At 38.0% G+C, this 23,679-nt stretch overlaps 1 protein-coding gene across 2 annotated transcripts in view; it reads right to left on the bottom strand.

The window, feature by feature from the left end:
• The window catches only part of PDZRN4 (PDZ domain containing ring finger 4), a 953,431-nt gene extending 932,010 nt beyond the window's left edge, over positions 1–21,421 (bottom strand). The window contains exon 1 of one of the 2 annotated variants that reach the window (XM_044087444.1): positions 21,085–21,421. In XM_044087444.1, the coding sequence (XP_043943379.1) occupies positions 21,085–21,153 (69 nt within the window). In that variant the 5' untranslated portion in view covers positions 21,154–21,421. The remainder of the gene's footprint in view (positions 1–21,084) is intronic. The other variant, XM_044087445.1, reaches the window with a different exon arrangement.
• Between the last annotated feature and the right edge of the window lie 2,258 nt (positions 21,422–23,679).

Raw genomic sequence — 23,679 nt, 5'->3', positions numbered from 1 at the left:
AAAACAAATATGTACAGCTACATAAGTGAAATAGAAAAGGGAAACTAGAGTTTAAGTAGGAGGAGTAAAAGTCATGGAGTTAAAGGAGGTCGTAGCGAAGATAGGTAAGCTAACAGATACCAGTAAGAAGTTATGCACAGCAGGTTTAGAATAGCAATGGTACAGTAAGCTGAATTATAGATTAGATAAATGAGTTAATCAAGTGGATCAGGCATTTGGGAGGTAAAGGTACTATGCAGTTGGAGATATTGGTTTATGTGACACGTCCTTTAAACTGATATTTCCAACTGCATATTACCTTTACCTCACATTTCATGCATTTCATGGTTTGATACCAGGAAAGAGCACTACAGGTGCAATGTTTGCACTGAGGTTGTTGACAGAGAAGTATAGAGAAGGTCATGGTTTGATACCAGGAAAGAGCACTACGGATGCGATGTTTGCACTGAGGGTGTTGACAGAGAAGTATAGAGAAGGTCAGAAAGAGTTGCATTGTGTCTTTGTGGAGTTGGCGAAACATATGACAGGGTGCCGAGAGGGGAGTTGTGGTATTTTATGAGGAAGTTGGAAGTGGCAGAGAAGTATGTAAGAGTGGTACAGGATATGTACAAAGGTAGTGTGACAGTGGTGAGGTCTGTGATAGGAGTGACAGATGTCTTCAAGGTGGAGGTGGGATTACATCAAGGATCAGCTCTGAGCCCTTTCTTATTTGCAATGGTGATAGACAGGTTGACAGATGAAATCAGGCAGGAGTTTCTGTGGACTATGATGTTTGCGTATGACATTGTGATCTGTAGTGATAGTGGGGAACAGGTTGAGGAGATCTTGGAGAGGTGGAGATATACTCTAGAGAGGAGAGGAGAGGAATGAACATCAGCAGGACTAAGACAGAATATATATGTGTGTGAATGAGAGGGAGGACAGAAAAATGCTGAGGATGCAGGGAGTAGAGTTGGTGAAGGTGGATGAGTTTAAATACTTGGGATCAACAGTTCAGAGTAATGGTGAGTGTGGAAGAGAGGTGAAAAAGAGAGTGCAGGAAGGGTGGAGTGGGTGGAGAAGAGTGTCAGGAGTGATTTGTGACAGACGAGTACCAGGAAGAGTGAAAGGGAAAGTTTACGAGATGGTAGTGAGAGAAGCTATGTTTTCTGGGCTGGAGACGGTGGCACTGATGAAAAGGCAGGAGTCAGAGCTGGAAGTGGCAGAGTTAAAGATGTTAATATTTGCATTGGGTGTGACTAGGATGGATAGGATTAGAAATTAGTATATTAGAGGGTCATCTCAGGTTGGAGAGTTTGGAGACAAATCCAGAGAGGCAAGATTGTGTTGGTTTGGACATGTGCTGAGGAGGGATGCTGGGTATATCGGGAGAAGGATGCTAAAGATGGAGCTGCCAGCTAAGAAGAAAAGAGGAAGGCCTAAGATAAGGTTTATGGATGTGGTGAGAGAGGACATGCAGGTGGTTGGTGTGACAGAACAAGATGAAGAGGACAGGAAGAAATGGAAACAGATGATCCGCTGTGGTGAGGTGACCCCAGCAGAAAAAAGAAGATTATCTTTACCTCGCAAATACCTGATTCACCTGATGGACTCACTCAACCTCAACTGTGTCTCATTTACCACTGTACATGGGAAGTAATGTGTTCAACATTTTACAAAGCTACCTTCTAAGCAGGTGAGCTTAGGTTGATTACTCAGTGTTGCAAAATTTGTAAATTTTACAAAAAGTAGAGATTTGATGAAAATCACTGAAGCAAAAAGCACAGTAGTTATTAAACAAACCTAACCAAAACAAAACACGTGCAACACATAGCTCACAAAGCCAGTGTGCCGAACAGTCACAGCCCTTAAGGCTAAACAACACACCTGATACACTTGTAATAGGTGACTCTATCGTCAGGCACACTGATGTCCTGCTCACCAGGCTGAAAAAGGAGAAGGTCACGGTGAGCTGCCTGTCGGGCGCTAGGATCCGCCACATAACACAAGCACTCAGGTCACTCCAAGGCAAGTACAAATATGACTCAGTCATTGTCCATGCTGGTGTGAATGATCTGAGACGTACCTCCCTGGACTACATGAAAAGAGACATAGAGGAGCTCTCTGAGCATGTAGCCCAGGCCGGTATGACCCTGACCTTGAGTAGCATCTTACCCTCACCAAGAATGATGCCACAATATGAAGACAAGATGATCAATTTCAACAATTGGCTTAAGTGTTGGTGTCATTCAAAGGGGATCCAATGCCTGTCAGTCTGGGATGACATGCTCGACAAGCCACGATGCTTCGCTAGGGACGGCTTGCACCTGTCACCCCTTGGCTTTCCGATATTGGCAAAGGCTCTTGCTACCCCCATAGTGCCTTTTTTAGGCAAGGCTCAAAAGACAAACCCACCTCCATAGGTATCACAAGGGATAAGAAACTAAGAGTAATGCTACTCAACGCCAGAAGTCTAAACCTCAAGATGCATGCACTCGAAACTCTCCTTAGCATGGAGAACATTGATATCGGTGCAGTAACAGAAACCTGGTTCAAGGCTCCCGAGAGCACCCCAGCACTACCAGGTTATACCTCATACCATGCTTTCCGGCCCCAAAACTTGGACCGAACCACAAAAGGAGGGGGAGTATCAATATTCGTCAAAGATACCCACACCTCCAGGTTGGTGGCACAGCACGAAGCATCAGAGACTATCCATGTGTAACTAACTGTGGGTAAAACTGCCTTCCAGTTTATAGCCTGCTACAGACCACCCTCCCAAACACAGGAACCCCACTCGGCCTTCCTGAGAATACTGGAAAATATGAAGGTCTCTCCAAACACCATTATATTGGGCGACTTCAACTACCCAAACATAGACTGGGAGCATTACTCTAGCTCCAACACCCTAGCCCAAAGGTTCCTAGAATTTATAAACTCAAATGCTATGGAACAACTTGTTACCACTCCCACAAGAGGGGAAAACATACTGGACCTGATCATCACCAACATGGGGACACTATGCTCCAGACCAGAAGTGTATCCCTCACTGGTAAGATCAGACCATAAACTAATCTCACTGGATATTCACATCCCGACCCCACCCCCAGCCCAGAAAACCACAGTGAAAAACTTCTCTAAAGCAAATTTCACATGCCTCAAAACCGAGGCGAAATCCTTCAAAGCCCCCGGGCCTGTGGAAAATATGGCCCAGACTGCAGAATCCTTTATAAACGCATTCTATGAACACCTTCAGGAATGCATGTATCATGCAATCCCAAATAAAACCAGGACCCAATCCTCCAAAGGCAGACGTCCTGTCTGGTGGACCCCAGCCATAAACAAACTATACAATAGAAGGAGGAAGCTACTACATGATAGAGCAAAATCCCAAAAAGGGAAGGCATCTCTGATCAATATTAGCAAAAAACTACGGGCACTCATAAAATCGTCTAAGGCCAGCTTCGAGAGAAAAATTGCACAGGACACTACGGATAATCACAAGGCTTTCTTTAGTTATGTTAGGAACCTTGGTGGGAATTCCCAGATATGCTCAGAATTAGTCCAAAATGACAAAAAATACACCGAGCCCACAGACATTGCCAACATCCTAGCTGACAGGTTCAGTGCAAACTTCTCCCCCCCCTCCCCACCAAAAGGGCAAATATCTATCCCAACAGAGTGCTGCCCCCCTGACATCTCAGATGCTCAGTTAAGAGCCGCCCTCTCCAAAGCAAAAAACACAGCATCAATGGGACCAGATGGTGTCCCAGGCGGCGTCCTACATGAACTCCAAGAAGAGCTAAACCCAAACATAAAACTACTGTTCAATCTTAGCCTTACTACAGGATATGTCCCCAAAGAGTGGCGTACAGCAACAGTGGTCCCTCTCCACAAAGGTGGTGCCTCAACGGATCCTGGAAACTATCGCCCCATAAGCCTGACTAGCTTGGTCTGCAAAGCTATGGAAAGGATCATCATGGACCTCATAAATAAAGATATTGGGGACCTACAGACACTGGATCCTACCCAGTTTGGCTTTGTTAAGGGCAGATCCTGCCTCTTAAACCTGGTTGATTTCTTTGAAACAGTCACCAAGGCCATTGACGAGGGGAAGGTGGTCCACACAGCCTACCTGGACCTCACAAAGCCTTCGATACAATACCCCACTCGGGCATTATAGATAAGCTCACCAGCTTAAATATAAACCCCTATATCACTAGATGGGTTGCAAACTGGCTCAAGGACAGAACCCACATGGTTAGAATTGCTGGAGCCATGTCAGACTCCAAACCAGTTACAAGTGGCATCCCACAAGGCTCAGTCCTGGGACCTCTCTTGTTCGGTATATATTTCTCGGTGGTACAGGCCAACACGGAAGGACTGTGGCTGACCAAGTTCGCAGATGACTGCAAACTGGGCCATAATCAACTCTCCAGCCGACACAAGCATCCTCCAAAAGGGCCTCATAGAAACAGACAACTGGTGCCAGAGCCATGGCCTCAAGCTAAACGCCAAAAAGTGTATAGTCCCTTTGGCAAAAACAAAGTGCCCACAAATTACCACATAGGTGGTAATCCATTAAGTACAGAAGAAGTCATTAGGGACCTGGGGACCCAAGTTGATAGCAATCTCTCATTTGACAACCACGTGGCCAAAGTGGTTAGAAAAACATTTTATATAGCCCACCTAATCATGAAGGGATTCACATCTAGATCAGGGGAGGTCATCGTGCCTCTTTACTCATCCCTCATCAGGCCCATAATTGAGTACAATGCCCCTTTTGGGATGTACCTTACCAGACACCTGCAGCAACTGGAAAGACCCCAATAGTACCTCACCAAGAGGATCAAAGGGCTCAAACAGATGCCATATGCTGCCCGGTTAAAGAAACTCCAGCTCTACTCAGTGGCATACCACCTGCTCAGAGGCGATCTGTGCCTGACGTATAAAGCCATGTCCAACCTGGAATTAATGGACATGCTGCACCTCAGAAAATCCAAATCCCATCAAGCTCACGCTCGAGAGACTTGAACCTCAGCACTGAAATAAATAGGACATGCTGGAGGGACAGATTCATAACCCAGAGGCTCCCTTCACTCTGGAATAAAATCCCAGTCCAGGTTAGGCAGAGTCCTACATTGACTCTCTTCAAGAGGAATCTTGATGAGTGGATGGGAGATCGTAGGTTTACCCCGGCTATCACTTCTGTGTCACTGTTAGACAGAGGCAGAGTATACTAACCTCAAAAAAAGGCATAGCAAAATTAATTTAAAATGGGTGGCGAAAGCCAAACACACTCTGGCTAGGCTTATAAATGTCCTAGGGCAGATAGCCTAGTATGAACCTATGAACCTATGAACCTAAGATGACATTGTGTATAGGTATGTTAAGTCCCATTGTCTCATTCAAAATTCCTTTCTAACTCTAGTTTGAAACAATGACTTAAATTTTGATCATGGAGTACTTCTGAAAGCTATAGAATTTGCAAAATTCTAATGCAGTAGATTTTCCCAACTTAGCGAGATAGTTGGTAATTGAAAACTGCACAATGATAAGGATGTCATTATTTGTTGATCCAGAAGTTCGAGTACAACTGCTGGTGCAAATAAATCACAAATTAAAGCCATATCATAGTTTGGAAACAGCTAAGACTGAAAATGCTGTCTGCAGTACCCAGTTATCTTGTACTCAAGATTTTCCAAAGAGCCTTCAGCTAAGACTGGAGTAAATAGGACATGATATACCTTTGTAATGAAATCTTATATGGAAGGTACAAAGATCAGCATAGATATTCATGTCCTTAATAATACGATAAAGTTCCGTATCTTGAGTGTAGACAAGCATATGAACAATTATATGAACATATCAATGAACATAATTAAATACCTTACTATTTCAGTAGGTATTTTCACAGACAACAAACTTTCTACAGACACTGACATTGTCCTTTGTTAGTTTTATTGGAATCCCTTCAAACAGATAAACTCTTAATTAGTTATGTCTATCTGCAAGTCTTACATTTAAGTAATTTAAATGCATAGTAACTGACACACATAATTCTTATCGCAGCCTTCAACAACATTTATAACATGTATTCAGTCTGATTTGAAAATTATTATCTTTAACAAAGCTTAATGTCAACCTTTCAGATGCAACAGTAATTATTTTGGTACACTAAATACATTATCTGTCATGCAAGGTTATTTAATACTACTCTATGTGGAGACTCTCTTCAGTCATCTCTAAGCAAAAGTATTTGGCCAATTTCTAGATCAGAATTTATCTTATCATGTGCAGATCCAAACTGACAAAGTTTGTCATCAACTTAAATGTGTTTATAGGCTTCCACATCTTTTTACCAAGGATGCCAGCAAGTCTCTATGCATTAGAAGGCTAATTGTAAATCCTGATTATACACTTCAGGACATTGCATTACATCCCTCCAACAATTAGGCCCCACATTAGAAAAAAAGGATAACATGAGAATGAGATGTATTCACCTTTTCGATACTAAAGGATATTACTGTCTGTCATTAAAGAAATCCAGTTGACTATCCACTTCTGTAAGAGCCTTACTGTTGTTAAACTCACTGACTTTCAAAAAAACATATAACTTGTACAGTCCTCCCTTCAAAAACAATATATCAAGTTTATCTCATATGTCCATTGGAACTAAGAAAGAAGCTTTTGTGTAGACCCCTTAATATTCTTGAAATCAGCAAAAGAATACTTTCTATAATTTCCCCAGATGTTTGGAATGCATTACTTCAACACCTTAGAAAAATAACCATTTACTGCCTATTTAGATCTAAACTAAAAGAACATCTGGTGGAAGAATGCAAAATGATTTTTTTAAAACAGTGGTTAACCTTGTTCTTCCAAGCTGTTTTAATATTTCTTGACTTTATTTGGATTCACACATAATCAGAAATATTTCAGCTCTTCTCCTAGATTAATGTTGCAAATAACATAAATTTTATTATGCCTTATATGGTGTTTGACGTTTAAATAAGATATGTGTTCTGCTTTATAATGTGTACATGTTTATTTGTGTTACTGTACTGGCACATATTATTTTGATTAATTTATTATACTAGCATTTATAACCTTCCTTGTTTGATGTTATAGGCATGAATCATCTGACACTTTTTAATGATCCTCAGTGGTGTTCTATTCTGGTTCATATGTTCATTGATTCATCGGTAAGTACTGGAAAATCAGTCTGTAAACAATTAAAAACCTAGGCAAAGACCCTATTCAAAAGTTTCCTTTAGCTTCAAGAAAGATAGCACAGAATAAACTATGGGGGAATTTGAGGCTGCCCATCTAATCATATTGATTTACTTTGAAGGTGACAAGGTTGCAAATTTTTATTTCACATGTAGTGCAAGTTTTTTTTTCAATAGTGGAGGATTGCTTGGGGTATGAACCTATCATGCCCATGTGTCTTATTTCTCTGTTGATGAAGGTTTAGTTCCTTTAATTGGGTATTTGAAGAATTATTCATTCAGCAAAGCATCAGGAGGTCAGGGCTGGATCCTTCTTGGTTCAAAGGGCTATACACAGATCCCCACTGAAGTAATCTATAAGAACCATCAAATGTTAAATCTAAGCAGGAGTTTAACAGAAATGGAGCATGTTGATCATTCAGGTCATGACTGAAATGGGTCTTGTGACTAGTTCACATACTCATGTAGCAAACAAACACATTAAAAATAAAGTCAATCAATAGCTTCTTTGCCAGTGATATTTTTATGCAACATGCATGAATCTTATACAATCCTATTTCCTTATACCATCTTTTCCCATCATTACCTTAATTAATTGATTGCCATTTTGTAACATCATTTGCAGTGTGAATGTTATCAAACATTTTTTAAATGTTAGAATTACAATTGTAGTAACAAATGCCTTCAGTTTCAAAATACTTACAAGTAATATTTCTGCTGGGGTGTACTTCATATATTTGACAATGGGAAGTGGATATGTCATTACTAACATCCCAGCCATTTTCAAACAAATTAAGGGCACAATTTAAAATTTGATCCCCACATTGTCTTTTTATTGAATCCAAAGAAAATTGTTTACATTTAAAGGCAGCCATTTCCCTTTACAGAAGTTTTATCTCCCTTGCAATTTATGACAGCTACCTTACAGCAATCGAACTTTAAAGTTAAAATGATTATGTGAAAATCAGATCTAAATAGGTTAAGCTAGCTTATTTGTGCCTTGGTCTATGAAGTCCCATTAAACTGCACATAGATAAAAGGAATGTTAGCATGTTTAAAACAAAACTATTATCACGAAGTATGAGAGTGCTGTATTTTATGCTAATGTAGCTGATTGTATACCCTGCATAATGCAGCTAGGAATACCTTCCGAGATAAGGAAACAATATTCTTAGAGCGAGGCATACACAGAGTATTAACATGCTTCTTTGAATATCTCTCTCTCTCTCTCTCTCTCTATATATATATATATATATATATACATATACATATATATATATATACATATATATATATATATATATATATATATATATATATTTAGGTATATAGATATTTATATATTTATATGGGTCTATATCATATAATCAAAGGTTCATCTCAGTGAACTTCTATTCGTCAAATCCAAAACAGTGAACGATCACTTAAGCGAACGTTCACATCAGCAAATGTTTTACACAGAGAATAAAATTAGTTGACCAACATCAAGAATTTTGCCCATTTCCCCTCTGTAGAGCAATCTTAGAGTTGGTACATAGGTGGGGGGGGGGGGTGTGGGGAGTGCAAGTTCCCCACCTGGGCAGGTTTGACATAGTGTGGTGTATGTGATGGTTGCAATGTTGGTCAACTAATTTTATTCTCTGTGTAAAACATTCACTGATGTGAACATTTGTTTAAGTGAATGTTCACTGTTTTGGGTTTGAAGAAAGGAGGTTCTCTGATCTAAGCCTTTGATGATATAATATAGACCCATATATATATATATATATATATATATATATATATATATATATATATATATATATATATATATATATACCGCAAATGAGCATCTTATGTCATGACAACAGAATCAGCTTTTCCATAACTTCAGCTTTTTTTCCTCATCTTCCTACTGGAGCTGGGTGATACAACAGTTAAGGTATGATGTATTAAAACATCATTTCATACACATTTGTATTAGTCTAGTTTATGTTTTTAAACCATGCAGCATAGATTGCATATTAAACAAGTACATATTTATGTTGTTTTTAACAATTTATTGATATAAAGAAAAGCAACCAAGGCTTCAGAATACTATGTTTTTTTTTTCAAAATAACTGAAGTAGGGTCACTAAGATTACATACAGCATACGGTACTGTACAATGTTATATACCTTCCATCCAAATGGAACTTTAAGTTACAATACAGCATACGGTACCATATGATGTTCTATACCTTCCATCCAAATGGAACTTTAAGTTATAATATAGAATACTGTACCATAAGAAGGTATATACATTCCATCCAAAATGGAGCAAGGATTCTATAAGTAAGTTAGTTATATTATTACCATTAAATACATCTTTCAGTTTGTAATATACTGTTATATATGTAAATATATGTCTGCATATCACCAGGGACATTGATTTTCCATGTTTCCAGGAAAAGTACTGTTAACTATTGAACTTGGACTGTCTTAGTGATGGAAAGCAAAGGACTGCCTCAGATTTGGGCATTTTAAGTCCGAACAATCATTCACCACAACGTGTGTTTCTTTTCATACCTACTATTACTCACACTGTTCTCATCTGGCTTAATTAACCATTCTGTGCACGGAGTCTCTTTTACTTTTGTTTGCATATAACCACAGTAGAAAATTATTATGAAATCATTGTAACGAGTTGAAATTACATTTCAGTCTCACGGGCATGATTCACAGATTAAATCTGATAAAATTGGAATTTAACTTTTTGAGCTCCATAAATCAGTGTCCGTGCCAATCACACATTTGCATCTGGTGCCTTAACTGCACAGTAGTCTGGACTTCACTGAGTATGATGTGCTGCTATATAAAATAATCTAGTGGACTGAAAAGTGAGCTGCATTTTTCATAATAGAAAGGTCTGAAGAGTTCCACAGATATAATTAAGAAATTAAAAGTACAGTGATACAAGGTACTAACTGCAAACAAGATCTATTGAGTTTGTAAACTATCCAGAACATGCAGTATTACAGATGAGGTCCTCGTGCCTGAGATTTGTACTTCTTGGCCAAAGCACCACATAGTCTTTCAACCGAACAACTTCCCTTCACTATATCACTCTCCCTTACAACACATAAAACTAATTTAAGATTTGCTGTCTGAACTGTCTGAAACACCAGATAGTCCTATGCATCTTGGCTGCTGTCTTTAACAAATTACTGCTGTTTTCTTTTTTTTAACATTTTCTTAATATTGTGTTTATCTGAATAAGAACTTGGATACTTCAGCAAACAAAGTGGACACGTATGATTCATGTATATACATGTCAAAGGTATGCATAGAGCAAAGGCATTAGCACTACAGAGAACACATTACTTTGGCATATTTGTGCAGTCAAACATGGCACAGGTTGGACTATACACTGGAGATCAATATGGCTGACATCAAAAGGGCTATAGCACAACACCCATCAAACATTTAACAACACTAGGTCACTACTCCTGTACTGACTAGTGAATGTAGACAATTGTAGTACATTGTTGGTATTAGGATAGACTTCCATTTGTCCCACTGCTTTTTTCCCATATTTTAATGCAGACATGTCATAAACATGTAAGAAACATGTTCAGGAATACCGTTATCATTTCTGGACAGTCTGATTGCTATACAACTGACCAAATATTGTTAGTTTTGATTGTACAATAAAATGCATTAGTCCATACAAGGAATATTAATGGCTGTACCTCAGGTTTAAAATTGTAAGAAAGGAAACTAACCAAAAAAGGCAAGTATTCACCAGATGTACCTCTGACAGACTTTGTTAAAAAAGGCTTACAAAAGACAGCTATCCAGTGTTTGTCTAATATCAAACACATCTCCTGATGAAGATTTGCTTTCAATAGCATTTGTCATGAGAACATTATTTGCGAATCAAAGTATTCCTTTCATTAAAAAAAATAAATGTACTTACTTTAAAGTTACCTTAATGTAATCACACTGATAAACAAATGGTTGTATTTACTGGAGAAGACACTTGTCTGCAGCTAACTACCACACTGTGACCTTCCATGATCTTCCAGTCTAATTATCCTCATCAGTAAACTGTCGGAAGTTAAGGAGTGTGCACAGAGAAAAGCAAATATAATAAGAGGGAGACAACAACATTGCCTGGCTGTTTGATGCACAGGATTAAGGCTGTGAACTATTAAAAAGTTTTATCCTGTAGTCCTGGGTTTGATTCCTTAAGCCTCCCTTTGCCTAGTGTGTGACTCAGAAAGTCACTTGAGCAGATTCTGCTTCTGCTTAGTGGGTTTACCCAGTTAATAAATGAATCCAGTAAAAAAATACAACTAGCAGATCAGAAGCACACTGTAGTGCTGACAGGTCTTCGCATGTGGGCAAAGTCAGATTTATGCTGGTACTTTTCTGGGTGGGTCTTCAAGGTACTAACACAATGTGTCCGCTAAGGAAGCGCCCTCTAATCTTAGACTTAGTAAGTAAGTCCTTAAGAGGCTACTGGGATGAAAGACCCTTGCCTTGCTATTCAGATGCAATGCAACAATGATATTTCCAATAAAATGGGAGGCATCAGCCTGGCTTGAACCTATTGTCTGTATATTTGAAGTCAGTCATGTTGCAGTGCCAAGTAAACCTGAAAGAACTGCGATCAAGAAATAGACATGGTCTTAACAAACCAAGTGTTGTTTTCTTTTGTTTTAGTAGGGCCACTTTATTTGAAAGTTGTACATTTTAAACAAGCGTGCAATTTATAATCACACATGCAAACACTAACACTTTCTCTTGAGACATTAGGCTGAAGCCATGATTAAAGAAAGCACAATTGCTGTTCTACAACTCAGGATCATCTGAAACTGTGGACATATACCAGGCTGTCTGCATGCATATGCATTTATTTTTCTTTTTTTTTTGGGGGGGGGGGTACCTAATACTCTCACTGAATCTGTTTGAACCCATAGGACTTAGCGTCTGTGTCAGTGGTAATCCTGCTGCTTGCATGAATGCCTTATCTGTACTAGTAACCTAACAAAACAGCACAAAAATGCCACAGACTCATAAAACATTACTTCAGTGGGGGACTGTCTGATACATGGTTAGGGATTAAGGCTTATCTGGGACAGACCAGAGGTGAATTTGAAGACTACAATTTAATTGTAAACCTCCTTCAATCAGACTCTTAAATCAGTAATGCCAGCACTGAAGAAATGGATTTAAAGAAATGGAAACCCCAAATACTTTATTCTTTACCATCCAGTAAATAATATTTTCTTTTCAAATAGAATTAAGATGCAGAAAAAAAAAAAAAAATGATCTCACTCTCATACACGCAAGCACACACGCACGAATGCACGCATGCACACACACACACACACACACACACACACACACACACACACACACACACACACACACACACACACACACGCACACACAATCTATCTATGTGTGTATATATATATATATATATATATATATATATATATATATATATATATATATATATATGTATATATATATGACTGCAGTTTTTGAGTCCTCCCGATCTATCTCTCTCTCGCTCAGATTTTGTCAAAAACAAAACAAAAAAAATACTACAATTCAGACAAAATGCAACAGTCTCTCTTGTTCTCATGTCTTTCTCTCTCTCTGCCCCTTTTTTTCTCATTCCAGCTTTTAACAATAGACAATTGCAATATCTTACATTCAAATAAAAACTGCTGCGTTCATGAGCAACACATCAGATCAAACTGATAAATGAGCTTCAGTTACTAGACGGTCAGACAGTAAGGAAATACTTGAGTATTTATGGAAGTTCCTCATTTTGGGAGAACACACACTTTAATCTAGCATTCATCCATCTTCGTCTGGAGGTGAAGAAACTGAAGGTAGTTAGGGACAGACATGGAGGAAAGGGTGTTAGTAAACTTCCTGCAACCAGATGTGGAACTATGCACATGCTGAGTGAAATTCAATGCTCACTGCAGAGTTATATTAACTTTGATTGTCCTAATGGTAGCTACAAGTTCATTGTTCAAATTATGAAATCAAGCACCAAAACCTATAACTGTTACACTGGTCAAGAAATATTGATTAATGCAGGTAGACATTTTCAGCCAAAATCAGGGTGCAAAGTATAAAAACAATAGAATGCTGCATAGTTATTTCATAGTATTTTCATGGCAAATGTGCATGCATACAGCACAGCATGCTTAATAACATTTAAATCAGTACAGATGAAGGATGTGCATGCATACGGCACAGCGTGCTTAATAACATTTAAATCAGTATAGATGAAGGATGTGCATGCATACGGCACAGCGTGCTTAATAACATTTAAATCAGTATAGATGAAGGATGTGCATGCATACGGCACAGCGTGCTTAATAACATTTAAATCAGTATAGATGAAGGATGTGCATGCATATGGCACAGCGTGCTTAATAACATTTAAATCAGTATAGATGAAGGATGTGCATGCATACGGCACAGCGTGCTTAATAACATTTAAATCAGTATAGATGAAGGATGTGCATGCATACGGCACAGCGTGCTTAATAACATTTAAATCAGTATAGATGAAGGATGTGCATGCATACGGCACAGCGTGCTTAATAACATTTAAATCAGTATAGATGAAGGATGTGCATGCATACGGCACAGCGTGCTTAATAACATTTAAATCAGTATAGATGAAGGATGTGCATGCATACAGCTGGCGTGCTTAATAACATTTAAATCAGTATAGATGAAGGATGTGCATGCATACAGCACAGCATGCTTAATAACATTTAAATCAGTATAGATGAAGGATGTGCATGCATACAGCACAGCATGCTTAATAACATTTAAATCAGTATAGATGAAGGATGTGCATGCATATGGCACAGCGTGCTTAATAACATTTAAATCAGTATAGATGAAGGATGTGCATGCATACGGCACAGCGTGCTTAATAACATTTAAATCAGTATAGATGAAGGATGTGCATGCATATGGCACAGCGTGCTTAATAACATTTAAATCAGTATAGATGAAGGATGTGCATGCATACGGCACAGCATGCTTAACAACATTTAAATCAGTTTAGATGAAGGATGTGCATGCATATGGCACAGCGTGCTTAATAACATTTAAATCAGTACAGATGAAGGAATGAGTTTTAAGCATATCTACAAGAGAACACCTCATGTTTGCAAATGTGTCCACCAAGCACTAAGAACCTTCTTTACTTCTATTCTTGGATAAGGTGTCTAACATGGATGGAAGAGCCAGAAGTGATGGGGCTTGATAGCAGGATTAATTAATCTGGGGAATCCTAAATAAAATGCTGGATACAAAGATGGTACAGAAACTTGGCATTAAAATCAGCCAGTCCAGAGACTTCACCATGTAATGGGGCTGCACTCATCCCACACAGAATGACCAGGTGTTGAGAAAGCACATTTCCCAAAAGGGTCTGCTGAGGCTGCTGGTACCAGTATTCATGTGCTTTACTAGAATCATGTTCTTCATGACGTGTTAGCCTGGAGGTAGGATGTAGGCAGTAGTTTTGTGATTGAAGATTTATTGCTTGTGTGCAGAGGCCAAAATTTGCTCTCCCAAAAGTAGAAAACAGGTGTGCTTGGCAGAAGACCTTGCAATTCTGATACCTTTTTGGTGAAAAGAGAATAATACTGTAGACCATACTCTGCAAAACTGGAAATTATTTTTCATTCTCTACTGAAGCTGAAAGTACCAGACAGACACATTATCCCACAACACAAGTACACCAACCCTGATCACTATTATGGCTTCTGGGGAGAGGCTGCTTTAATCACTTTAGTCATACCTCTTCGTACTCATTGCATCCTCAATAAACCTCTTCATACTCACGTCACTCATTATAAATAAATACCCCAGGTTGTTTCTCACCCTCAGTCTTTGTCCACCAGTCAGGAAGGACTCTTAAACATGCCATTTCTTGTTTTAAATAGCATTAAATGTGTGTTGGTATTGTTACCACTGAGTGTTCTGTTCCCATAATAAATATGTAATGGACAAGATTTTTCATCGAAGACTCTTTTTAATAGCCCCATGTGCTTTCTTACCTTATTAATGGCAGGTAGGCAGCATAAAACCAAGAGCAGATGCTTAGCCAATCAGAATAAAGTTCAAATGCAGACCAACTAAAGTGTAGGAATGCAAGCACATGCCTTTCTGGGACTTCTAATGTTAAACTGAGAACACAGTTACTCAGCGTTTTATTTATTTTGTTATATTTTAGCTTATTAACTGGGACAGAGCATTGAAACAGGTAGGCCTTTTCAAGCTCAACCCAGATTTTATAAAGAGAACATAAAAGCTGCAGACAGTGTGCAGTTAATACTGTGTTTTGGATTTATAAAATATTGCATTCACTAATTATAAACTTTAGTAGATTTTAGAACGGTGGGCGATAAACATAAGGTGGATTGATGGATGCTGTAAGACAGAAGAGTGGAGAATAAAATAAAGAGAAACAGAATACCTCTGGGGACATGCAAACCTTCCTAGAATGCAAATAAATGAATGGGTTCCATTTAGTGAGAGTACGCACAGAATGTTTGGTGGACAAATGACACTGACCTTAACAATGAGTTTGCCATTATACATGTAAATGTGAAACTATTGACAAGGACCTTTAGAGACTCATAGATGTTTTGGGATGTTTTCCAGAATGGAATGGACTGGCTAATAATGCCATTCTGTCACCATTTAAGGCTCTGATGATGTGGTCAGTGGATAGTGATAGGATTACCATGGTACTGACATATACCTAAATACCATGTTGATTAAGAAGTTTTTTTCTGTTTATCCAGGTATCAAAGTGTGTAGTGTGGCATGGTTTTCATGAGAATTTTTTTCAAGGACCAGGTGAAAGGATAAGGGACAGCATTTCATGAGGACAGTGGCTAACAGAATAAGTGCCATGTGCTGCTAGCAATGTGGTACTATGCATTGGGTCACAAAAATGCTGTCAATGTACGCTAGAGTTTTGGAAATTCATCCAGCAAATGTATTAGGAACTTGGGATGGTCCATGTTAATATCTAAATTTGTTTGTGGAAAGGGATATGGTAGGGTTCTGACTTACATTATATTGTTTTTTATGAATATTGCCAACATGCTTCTGTATGTGGATGGCAAGCAGGTAGCTATTCCATCAAAATGTGGCTTGTAGTATGCAAATTTTCTGCACCTGCAGTCAGAGGTAAGTACAGTGTGTGTTACCAACATGAATATTCACAAGATGCCATACGCCCACGTTAATGCAGCTTATATAGAACACTTTACACTGATGCTGTCACCAAAGAATACTTCTTTTTTAATAATACAGAAATAGAATAGCACCCATGTGATGCATATCCTAGTCAAACTCTCACTCTTGGGGTGAATGAAATGACTCGCACGACTCTATGATTAAGAGCTGAGCCCGGTTTCACAGAATAATAGGGATATGCAGTCAGTGTCACTTGTCTGGCATGAACTGACAAAGGAAGGGGTGAGTAAACAATGACAATGTGTTTCAGTCATGCTTGGAAATGGAGGTAGAAGTGAAGTAACTGGGGAAAGGGGAAGTTTTGTTTGCTATACCATGCTGACAGACTGACTATATAGTCTAATGGTCTCCTTTTATTGTCTGTGTTCAAATAGTCATATTGTCTTTGTGTTTTTTAAAGACAATACTTTTATATGCACTAAAAGCAAGCTAGGATTCCAGGCACATAACATCAACTCACCCGAGTAGTGGGCAATGTTATTATATACTATTATAATATGCTTATTGAGACTTCATTAAAACTTGTAGCATTATTTGAAACTGAGCTAATCATTAGGAAATAGTTGTTTACATGTATATTGCAGTTTAGTATAGCTACAAACTACGTAGCAAGTTTCTACTTTTATGTAGAAACCAGGAACATTAAAGAGTCTGTAAACAGATAACATAAATAAAGATAATAGCAGGTGCAAATCAGGATTCATGCTTGCAGGCAGTGCAGAACTATAAAATATAATAGCAAAAGAGCTATGCAGATAATCAGATGGAAGAACAGTCAGCTATCAGCAGAATAGTAGGACTTTGCGTGATATGGAAACAGCTAGCTATCTAACCTCACAGAGTAGCAATCACAAGTGGATTTATGTAATGCCGCAGTTGGTAAACAAGGAAGGATCCATACAAATCTTGGTTAAAAGGACTGAAAACTGAAGGTGAAACCTTTAAAAGCTTTAAAATGAGCTATGATGCACACCTTGGGAGCTGTAAATGCAAATGAGATAGTGGTTGAGCAGAGAATTATTGATGTGTAGGACACCAAAGTTTAACCTGTGCAGGGAAGCTTTATATTATCTTATACACATGATTGTGCACCAAGACAATGCAATAATGGGAACAGCCTTCTCATCACACAGTATTAAATGACAAGTACCTGAAAGGGTAAACACAACAGATATTGTTGTAGAATATGGCCTAGAAGGATTACAGGCCTCTGGAATGAGAAACATCTAGAAGCTGACAGCTCAGCTGTGAAAAGGGAAGCCCATTAACCGAGACAAGATGGATTTTCACAGTGCATTTTTCTCCCTATGTTCAAGACATTGGGTAAAGTTTATTTTTCTGCTATTTCTCAATGAAGTCTAGTTAGAGGTAAAATGTTGTTGTACAAGTTATTTCTTTCTATACTAAGGCTTACATAAACTTTACATGAAAGAGATACAATTCCTATCATGAGTCTGGCTATGAAGCTAAAAAGCATTGTCTGTAGCTCCCAAAATGACGAATTAGCTCACATGGTGCAAGGACTGTGAATGAGCTCAAAGGGAAGAGAAGTCTGAGTATCCACATAAAAGACTAGAAAGTGAAAGTGGAGAACAGAGCGTCCAGTGCAGAGAATGCCATCTAGGTGACAGGTGAGATCATTAGTATAAAAACAACAGAGTAAGATCAAATACCACCCGTTAAAGACAGCAGGACAAAAAACAAACGTTATGTATTTTACGGTTTGTTGTAATCATACTACGAAAGAAAACGGGGACATGCAGCAGTCCTTTTGTTTTGATTGTGGGGGGGGGGGGGTAGATTTCTGCAGGAAAGTAATCTGAACTAAGCAGTTAGGGTGTTTGCATCAGGACTGGTTTAATTGTTTTCATTACTGCTAGATGCAGAGATTGCCTTGGAAACATATTGCAGCTATGTCAAGGGAATGCATTCTGACCAGCTTTATTTTATTTGCCAACTTATGATGACCTCCCCTTTTCCTCTTTCTTCTGCAGGAGTATTCCTATGATGGGCAAATGCATACACTTCAGATGTCTTCTCCAGAAACAGAGGTGTAAAGATATGAACTTCTCTATCAAAATGACAAAGGATACCAGAATTCTGTCATTCTTCAGTAAAATGATTCAAAAACTGAAAATGGAAGTCCAAACATCACTGCTTGCCTGAGGTTTTCAGTGATTCTAATTTAATAGGTCTCATTTTATTCCATTTCTTTTTTTTATGACTAGCTTCTCATTATACAAGACTTTTTTTCCCCAAGACCATGAAACATCAAGATGCCATTCGCCCAGTTCTTTACTTCTGACAAGCAGCACGTGTGCTATTTAAATATGAATACATTATTTAACACAATACACAGCTTCTGCCTGCAATATAAGATGTCCTTACATTCACTGCTGCAGTATTCCTTACTATTAAACATCTATAAGGTACTCTGTGCTAACTTTTTAATTCCTGGCATTTTTCCTTCATTTCTTCAGTTAAATAAGTCACCCCAATGTACCTACACATCAGAATTATTTTTGCTACATTGCTTTGAGCATCCAGAAATAGAACACATTTTTTTATTCTGTTTCTGCGAATAACTACAAGAATTTTCTGCCTTACAAAATCACAAAAAAGACTGAAAATATCTGCCTATGCAACAAGGAAATAAACAACATTGGAGGACTGATGATGATATTACTAGCATCTGGAATGAACAGACTTATAATAAATAACTACTTAACTGCCCATATATACTACCTGATGCAAGGGACAGCACAACACAGTGTCATAAAACGCAATGAAGCTAGTGGCATGTTGTTTGCCTGCAAGACACTGACTGCCAGAGGGACAGTACCATACATAAGGGTATCAAAGAAGATAGTGATACCTCAGCAGAAACAGACAAAATTCATTTGCCAGGTAATATTTAGGTCAGCATATTAATCCTTCTTAGCCTCTCTGTGGTGATAATAAAATACATTTTTACATTTAATTAATGCACTGATTCATTCTGGAAACTAGCTAATGAGGCTCTGATCACATTAACGTGAAAGAGTACATTAAGGTACCAACCAGGGAGGCAGTTTCATGTGCAACGAATCAACTTTGTAATTAGCCCACTGTGAAATGAATCATGTCAGGAAAATCTTGCAGAAAGCCAGAACACAAACATAATTGCTTGCCTTGCTTCTTTGCTAGCAGAACTCAAAAATTTCTTTTTTTTTTTATTTGCTTCTTACTGATACCGCAGAGGTTCACACAGCGTGTTCATACTCTTACTAACATATCACACCAATAATAAATGTAGAGATTTTCTGGACCCCCATGGGTTAACAAAAATCCATTCAGTAGGCAGTCAGGCACTTCGCCAAAGGGAAAATGAAATCTCAACTAACAAAATGTCAGAGGCATTCTCTAGTTTGCTAAGATAAGAAGCCATGTGGCTATATTTTTGCAATATTTGCTTGTCCTCAGGATGGCAATCTTTTCAGTACCTTCATCACAAAGATAAAAACAATAAATAAAAAAAAATAAAACTGTAATTCGGCTAGACCAAATCTGTATAGACACACACACACACACACACACACACACACACACACACACACACACACACACACACACACACACACACACACACACAACATACTGCATTTCCAGAATGTGGAAAGGGATGTCTGATATACACAGCCTTAATCAAGATACAGACTGCAACCTTAAAATTCTGATCAGCAGACATGCCGAACCTGATAACAGTGAGTGCATATTGGACAGAGTATCACTAAGAATCAGTGTAGGTATTTACCTAGACATAGGACCACCTCTACAGTAAGTATTATAGTAGGAATGCTTGAGCTTTTGCTAGAACAGAAATACTTAACATCAGTAAACTGCACAACCATGTTTTGAGAGCAGTAGATATTTAGCAAGTTGCAAAGATTAAATATGCATCTGAGTTTAGTGATATTTGATTTGTAGTGATTACATAAGACATCATTAATCTATAACCTTACGATAAGAAAAAAAAAAGTGCCTAAATAGCACTGAATACAACTTCCACTCTACTGATCTGTTTCTCTCTATACAGTATTTCTTTTAGAAATGCATAGAAATAATGTGATTCTTGCATTGTAAAAATAGTACCCATATAAAGTCATTAGAGATGGCAGAGAACATTAGCACATTCAGAAAACCCACCTCTAGGTGATAAAACTGATCTTATAAAGACGTCTTGTGAGTAAACTCTCACAAATTTACCAGCAAACTAGGACTGAAGATATTTGTCCCACCACCAAATACAGCTCAGGTAAACTAAATCATGCCAAATGCAAGACACAGGTATAGTGACAAATTATTCAATTACTGTTCGTGCGTTACCCATCTGACTTCTTACTGGTACACCAGTCTTCCTTTATAGTCCCACACGTCTAAAAGGAGTATCGTAAGAAGTCATCGGAAGGGGGAGTGATGAGTCGAGATATGAAGAGCTAAAACTTTGCTGCCAGCTTCCACATGATGGGGAAATCATCATATACAGATCCATTTTTTATAATATAAATTCCAAAGGTGCATGAAATGATTTCCTCTCTGTTGTGTACACTCACCTGAGAAACTTCATAAAGCAGTCTGTAGTGTTCCTCTCTCTTCTGAAAAGAGCATAGATTGCAGCCCATTATAGTTAGTAAAACAAGCACAGGACTTTTTATTTTCCCCAGTTATGAGAGGCAATTGAAGTGACAGGGTTTTACCCTACTCCTTTGTTTGTCACCTTTCATCAGTCACTGCAGCATAGAACTCATACAAACAGACACTGTGCTGCTAGCTGGAAGCGCAAGAAAGGGTTGTGTGTTGCAGAAAAACCTTCTTCTCTCTCTCTCTCCATAAGTATCACAGACACATGCACATTCACTCATACACGGAGAGTTTTAGCTCAAGTCATGACAACACTCCCCTTGTCTCTGCATCAGCGCACATGACTACACATATTCCTACTCATGAATATTAATAAGGGCTCATTGATTATTTATGACAGGATGTGTTAGCAGGGAGGGGTATCAAAGTTGCTGCTCATGACAGATGAATATTCACTAATTACGGAGCAAATGTAGTGTGGTTAAACAAAATTTACACGTGTCACTTGGATCCCAGCTTATTAGAGATGGTGTGAATAAATAAAAAGGTGCATTCTTTACAGATTAAACTATAGATATGTGTTTTAACAATGGAAGTGTGAAACACAGAAAGACATTGCAATCCATGAGAAATGTAAATTCATTTGCAACAATCACAACTGTATCTTGGGAATCAGAGGTCAGATTTTGAAAATTCTAGATTTATGTCACATCCAGGTACAAATGACACAGACAGTAAAAGCAAAGAGAAATATAAAATTGTATAATGAATAGTTGGTAAGGCATGTTTCATTATAATTTTATAATGTGCACTTTCTCACAGAAAATGCTGCAGTTTGTGAAAATCATATGGAACTAAAAAAACATCCAAATGTAGAACAAAAAATGTATTCTGCAGTTTGAATCATGCTATAGGCACATCTGTTTCCTTTACTTTGCTATTCAGAATTTTTTTTTAAAATACCATGCTTTATTATGAGGAATCTTTTTATGTAGTAAAACGTCAAAGCCCAAGCAAATGGTAGTTTCTTTTTTTTTGTTTAAGCTACTGACTGACTAGCTGATTTGAAATTAAACATGGTGTTAAAAGAAAACTAAGAAACTTTCTGTTAAGAACAGAAACAAACTCCAGAAGGAAAAAGCAATCACCTGTGAATGGGAAAGTCATCTCACAGAGGTCCTGGTTTCATTCCTACAACATGCACTTAAATTGACATGCCTTCAGCTCTCTACTGTTGCAGAATCACTTAAAAAAATCAGTGTTTTGATTTTTTTTAGTCCTTTTGCTATCGCCAAAGAAGAAGAAAATAATCAAATACGAATAAAAATCAGACCGATTTTAAATTGCTTAGATACCTGGAATTCATGAAAAGTGCAAACATATGCAGAGTTCACATCACTTTGACCCAAGAAAAGTTTTATCAGCCCATGAGAAAATAAAATGCCTTAATCTGCAGGGATGTGGCATTCCTTCACTAAAGGGCAAAATATATGGTGTCTGCAACTTGCAGCACATTTATCAACTGTAATGCAAAGACAACGCATGTTTAGGGAGCACATTACATTACCTGGCAGCATATTCTAGCTCCCACATTCTAAAACAGTTTAAAGTGAGGGCAGTGCACATTACCAGGTTTACAAGTATTCAGAGAATAGTTATGACTTTGTGCAGTGTCTTGTCCTGAGTGCACAGTATCCTGAAATGTAACTCTTTGTGTCCTTGAATATTTAAATTATTTTTATTTCCTTATAAATTACATTGCATGCTGGTGAGATTTCTGGGTACATAGGTAACTAGAACAGTTGTTGGTTAGGCCACTGAAATTCACTTGAATCTGCTACAAACTTCAAATCAAATCCAGTGACCACCAGCTATAGAAAATGCAAGTGTTAGTGAGGGTCTAAGAATTCCATGCATCATATGCAAAAGCAGGTATGAATGCAAACAGAAAATCATCCTGTCTTGCAAAATTAAAAGAAATAATTCCAGCATGCATATACTATAAAAAGTCAGTACATTTTCTGCAAGGTCAGTGTAACAATATTATGCTGCCAACCTTAAAAGATATGTCCATCATGAAATATTTTTTTGTATTTCTTTAGAAAAGCCTTTTCAAGGTTTCACTGTTAAAGTTACCAACTGCAGCTCTGCAAAATACAATTCTACACATTCGGTCTTGTGCCTAGGAATGAGAAATCCAGTTATCTGCACTGCATCTTTAATGAGTATTTTAAAATGCAGTGTAGGACAGTCTTTGAAATGCTTTATAGCCTCACTGATATATCACATATAACTATTACTCTAGATTATCCAAGAATCATACTATAAACCTTTTTGTTTTCTCTCGTGCTCTAGTTTTCAATAATTACAGGGGCCTTAACTGAAACTGCTATGGTTGGTGTTAGTGTTTACTATTATTCCATGTTTTGTGGATAAGCTACCACTCTCTTTAATATCTGCCAATGAAATGCCCATATCAACCCATGTCATAATAATCTGTTAACTTACAGTATCCATTACTTTCACACATGCCCTATTTAACATTCAGTAGGCATTATATCAAAATT

This window comes from Protopterus annectens, chromosome 11.part0, assembly GCF_019279795.1.
Source record: "Protopterus annectens isolate FY-2018-M chromosome 11.part0, PAN1.0, whole genome shotgun sequence".
Taxonomy (NCBI): domain Eukaryota; kingdom Metazoa; phylum Chordata; order Ceratodontiformes; family Protopteridae; genus Protopterus; species Protopterus annectens.
The sequence above is the reverse complement of the archived record's forward strand: the minus strand, read 5'-3'. Positions and strand labels throughout refer to the sequence as shown.